Genomic DNA, 4,767 nt, shown 5'->3' on the forward strand with positions numbered 1-4,767 from the left:
ATCACAAGTCGTTCTATGTCTGTGGACCAGAGATGTGATTGGAGAAGCCAAGAGAGGATTCTGGTTTACTTGTTCTACTGTACTGAGTCTCACAGAAACTGAAGTTCCCGTTTTCTCTCTCGGGGAACGGAAACATACTTGTTCGATGTACACAGACTTCATCTTTCCCACTTTCCCGAAGTGCTGTGAGTAAACATTTGGGTCATTTAATTCCCCTCTGAAAATAATTCCCAGTAACGATGTCCAGAAAAAAAACATAACAAAGGCTGGCCCACACAGAGTAGCTGCTTGCATTTTTGACAGACGTCCTGATGTTCTTTGAGGGCCGGAGTAAGATCACTGAATCATTTGTTTAGCAACTGGAAAAAATTCACTGATAAAAAAGCTCCCGACAGCCCGGTCAGACATCATAAAACAAGCGCACAAGTTGGTACCGGATAGAAAACGCAATCGTGCTGCCCAGGACCTAGGTAAAAATCAGACAGACAACGGAAACATTGTAGTGTTAGATGGTTTACAGGCTGGCAGATTCCTCCTTTCCTCATGGATTTGCTGTGCTTTCCAGCACGCCTTGCTTCAAACATTTAGGCTAATTTCTTTAGGTATAGAAAGATGAAAGGCAGAAGTCTAGCCAAAGCCCTCCGTTCTTTTTCCGAGAATTTGTGCCTGTGTCTGCACATAGTCACACTGTGAGAACAAGCAGACAAGATAAATGGTTGGGAATGACTCTTTCCTTCTTAAGGAGCCTACGTTATAATGTATGAGTCATGATGGTAAATCCCTCCTGTCAAAGCCCCGATTCGGCATCCTTAGAAGGTGCTGCCAACACTTCTCTGTTGCAGGTGGGCTTGGTATCAAGCAGCACGTATTTCCCATCCTCTCCTATCCCATCCCTGGCGTAGCCTGCCTAAGCCCTGTTCGGTCTTCAGGTTTGTGTGTCGGAAGTCCTTCGTCCCGAATGGGAATTAGGCTAAGTGTCTCCTCTCTTTCCTGGTAAGAATCTCTTTAATCTGAGAATGAAAAAGGAATTTTATTGTGGGACACTAAGCAGCATAGGCCTTCCCAAAGGCAGTGTTTCTACGGTGTTACGCAGTGCCGAATAGAGGTAGCGGCAGTACTTGTGAGGCATATGCGCTCTTAAGCCGCTTCAAAAAGCTCCCGCACCCCGCTCAGGTTCCAGATACTGCTGAGCTGTGTGCCAAGCTGATGTGAGTCCACCAGCCGGAGATAACTCCCAGACCTATATTTTTTGGTAGGACTGGAAATCGGGAATACAGAAAAAGGCTGTGCTCTGCTTTCCGGATTTTTTTCTAGCATCCAACGGTCTGCACCTTGGGGATCTTCTCAAGCTCACCTAGGGACTTAGTATTTATTAATTCTCAGTGAACAGGGGGTGGGTGGGAGGAATGTGTTTCCTTGAGCTGTGTAAACCTGCAGTTCTTCTCAAGCTCCACAGCTCAACTGCATCTTGCGTGAAGAGCATGACACATAACTTCCCCCTTTCCCCTGGAAACTCTCGAGAGCGATTTGGACGTGTTTCAGTTGCAGGGTACATCTTTCTACTGGAGGAACCATTTGTCTGACCTGAATGAGTAGCAATAGGAGAGTGAGATTTTGCTCGTGGGTGGGTCCAATTAGCTTTATAACAAAATTAATGAGCGTCATATTATTGCATTCAGTGTATTCACCGTCTTCATCCATTCCGCTCCTCACATCTACTATGTGCAAGAGCTTGCCCACCTGGGGAAAGAAAGACAGTGTGTTATTTCACCAGGTATGTGTGATGTTCTGTGGCTTGTTTTGCTGAAGGTTCCTTTTGCTGTACTGTTCCTGAAGTTTGGCTTGTGCTCTTACTAAAAAGATAGGACAGGGTTGTGTTGGTCCTGGGACCGTCACGACTTCTACACTTGGTTACTACGAAGAACTGACTGTTACCACAATCGAGTGACTGCAAGGGATGGTGATGGACTAAGCAGAATATTTTCTTCTGGATTTGAGCCAGGAAATAACCAGTGAACCCAGAAGTTCTGCATTCCCTCCCATCCTGCACCTCTCGCATTTGATCACCGCCTCAAAATGCGTTTGGATTTTGACTGTTTGCCGGCTCTTACCTTCAGAATGTTTGTTCCGATGGCAGAGAGGCTCTTAGTTTTGAATTTGGAGTAGCTCATCTCCAACTTCCCTGTGCTAGGATTGAGCCTAAAAAAAAACAACACCACCATTTCCGGTCCAGATAGAGCGAGGAGATGGAGAGATTCCATTTAAGCAGACGTAGCTGAGTGCTTGAGAAACAAATCCAGTGGTAGAAAAAGCAGGAATAATCTGATACACTTAAGAGGTGACGACACCTAGTTCCTCAGATTGGGCTGTGAGTGATGAGGAGATTCCTCCCCACTACACCCCAATACATGCATACAGCTGTAGTATTTTAAAAATAAATTAGAAGAATCTAACATCTGCAAGAGACAATTGCCCATAAGATATCGGGTCACAGAATGCTTGCTGTTCTGAAATCTTAGCAATCGTGTATCTGTGAGTAATGACATTCTAACATTTTTTAAAAATCACTCTTCTGTATCTGGGGGTGTGGGGTGGTGGGTGAAGTTAACTTCTTTGGGAAACCTCTTACTGTAGGACCTGGCCAGAGCTGGCAGAGAAAGACAGGTAACTTTTAACTACAAAGATAAGTTTGACGGCTTTAAAAAAAACCAACAACACCCACCACTGCTTTCCTCAGCGAGTGCTGGAGATAAAAGGCACAATCTGTAGTAGCATTATAGGTCAGTCGGGTACGTTACCTCGGTAGCCGGTGACGAGGGCAAGGAATGACGTGGAAGAGCTGAGGCAATGAGTAGAGGAAGTTGAGCACTTGCGGGATGAAAAAAAGCAGCATTGTTTTGCTGAAATGCCCCAAGATGCCCACCACAGCAAAGGTCATGCCGGCAAAGTAGCAGAAGGTGTCCCCGACAAACGCTCGAGATGGGTACCTGCAGGCCACAGGGTAGAAAAGCAAAGGTCTGTCATGATGGTGATTGCCGTGAAAATGACTTTATAACCGCTGAATGTATTCCCACACAGCAGCTTAAGGGCCCAGAGGGAACCACAGCTGATCTACACAGTAAAAAAGACGACTGCAGGTATTCTAAGAACTGTAGGACACACCCTGATTTGCAGAGAACGCGGTATGAAAAAATGGCTAGCGAGACACATGAGGGAACGTATCCCGTGCATTTTGGTGAGCTGGCGTGACTGGACTTGTTCTAAAAAAAGAAAAGCTACCGGCGCATCGCTGGATGCTTTGTGATCTCGGTTCCGGCAAGAAGCCTGTCTACGCTCCAGCGCCTCACCTGCACGTTGGTAAGTGTTTTGTTTGTTTGAAAAGGGAGGAAGTATACAGAAATGATGTTTCCAGAGAAGCTCTGAATGTCTGTCCCCTTACCAGTTGTGGAAAAGCAGCCCCAGCGTGGTAGAAAAGAAGGGAATCATGAAGTAGAGAGAAAAAATGTGATCATCTCCATAATCCCCTATGGAAGAGAGAAAAAAATGTATCTGTGATAAGACAGAACTGATTGATTTCTAGTAATATCGGGCATTGACATCTAGGATTCTCTCTCCCTTTGCTTCTTGCACCCGCAGACACATACGCTATGTTCCTTACCAGTTAACTCCAAAACGTTGAATATGATAATGGAAGCGGCTATCACCAGAGACTGTCCTGCTTCAATTCCATTAATTCCAGCGAGAATGTTGATGGCATTAGTGCAGAACACTGCTAGCATGCCCATGTACACGTAGTAGAGGATACCTGCAGGTAAGAATGAGCCAAGGGCTTTAATATGCATAGGTGAAGCAGGCCCTGGTCTGATTCACTGAAGTTCTCGCTTTCTACTTTCTATAACGATCCATTACCTAGCGAGCTCGGTGAGTTCTGGTAGCAGTAGCTTATGACTAAGTCCCCCCCATCCCGTGAATCAGCCTTCAGGTGTACACGGTCAGCCAACATGGTGACGGCAGCAAACCGCTGCGACACTGACGCGGACCATGGTGGTCCGCTTCTGTCCTTCGGGCATTCTGGTGTCGACAGCCGAGTGCTGTGCAGATCTGCCGCTCAACTGTATCTGCGGAATCCTGGAAAAATAATTGGTGCCTATCTGTGCATGGCTGAAGGTGTGCTGGGTTGCTGGATGTTCTTTCCAGCCTAATATTTAACAGGTGGAGTGTTGCCCTCTCACTGGTTCCTTAAGCAAATCCTTTGTGTGTTCCCTTTGCACCACAGTGCCGTCAGGTGACCCCTTCCACCTATTGCTCACCGCTCGGATGATGGCTTCTAGCGATTCATAACTCACCCAGGTCCAAGTGCATGCCCAGCAGCGCCCGGAAGGGCTTAGGCACCACAATGGTCGTGTTCCCGAAGTTGGTGAAGTAAACCATGAGCAGTGGGAGGGACGCCATGGTAGGAAGAAGGAGCTTGTGGCGCCAGCGCAGGTTCAGAACATCATCTGCAAAGCCCAGGAAAATCATGCAGCAGATGGCGAGGAGCGCACCGATGAGCTCCACGAACTGCGGAACAGAGAATGGGACCCCGATTACCAGTGGCTCCCCTTGCCCGCGCCCGCCACGCTCACGGTGCCGGCGCGCCTCACCTCGTCGTGAGGAAAGGCTGCGCACTGCTCCTCCACGAAGCACCTCAGGAAGGGCACAGGGATGAAGCAGAAGAGGATGATAAGGAACACAGCCCCGCTGATCACGCCCTGCGCTTCGGGACTG

At 47.6% G+C, this 4,767-nt stretch overlaps 1 protein-coding gene across 1 annotated transcript; it reads right to left on the reverse strand.

Annotated features, from left to right (window-relative positions):
- Positions 1-332: 332 nt before the first annotated feature.
- Positions 333-4,763, reverse strand: DPAGT1 (dolichyl-phosphate (UDP-N-acetylglucosamine) N-acetylglucosaminephosphotransferase 1 (GlcNAc-1-P transferase); the record flags this gene model as incomplete). The annotated part of the gene is made up of 8 exons (XM_009874002.1): positions 333-466; positions 1,585-1,740; positions 2,112-2,199; positions 2,799-2,987; positions 3,440-3,524; positions 3,659-3,805; positions 4,347-4,560; positions 4,644-4,763. Coding segments are annotated over 8 exons (1,065 nt in total), but the record flags the coding sequence as incomplete, so codon positions are not given.
- Positions 4,764-4,767: the final 4 nt, after the last annotated feature.

Source organism: Apaloderma vittatum, unplaced genomic scaffold, assembly GCF_000703405.1.
Source record: "Apaloderma vittatum isolate BGI_N311 unplaced genomic scaffold, ASM70340v1 scaffold25117, whole genome shotgun sequence".
Lineage (NCBI taxonomy): Eukaryota > Metazoa > Chordata > Aves > Trogoniformes > Trogonidae > Apaloderma > Apaloderma vittatum.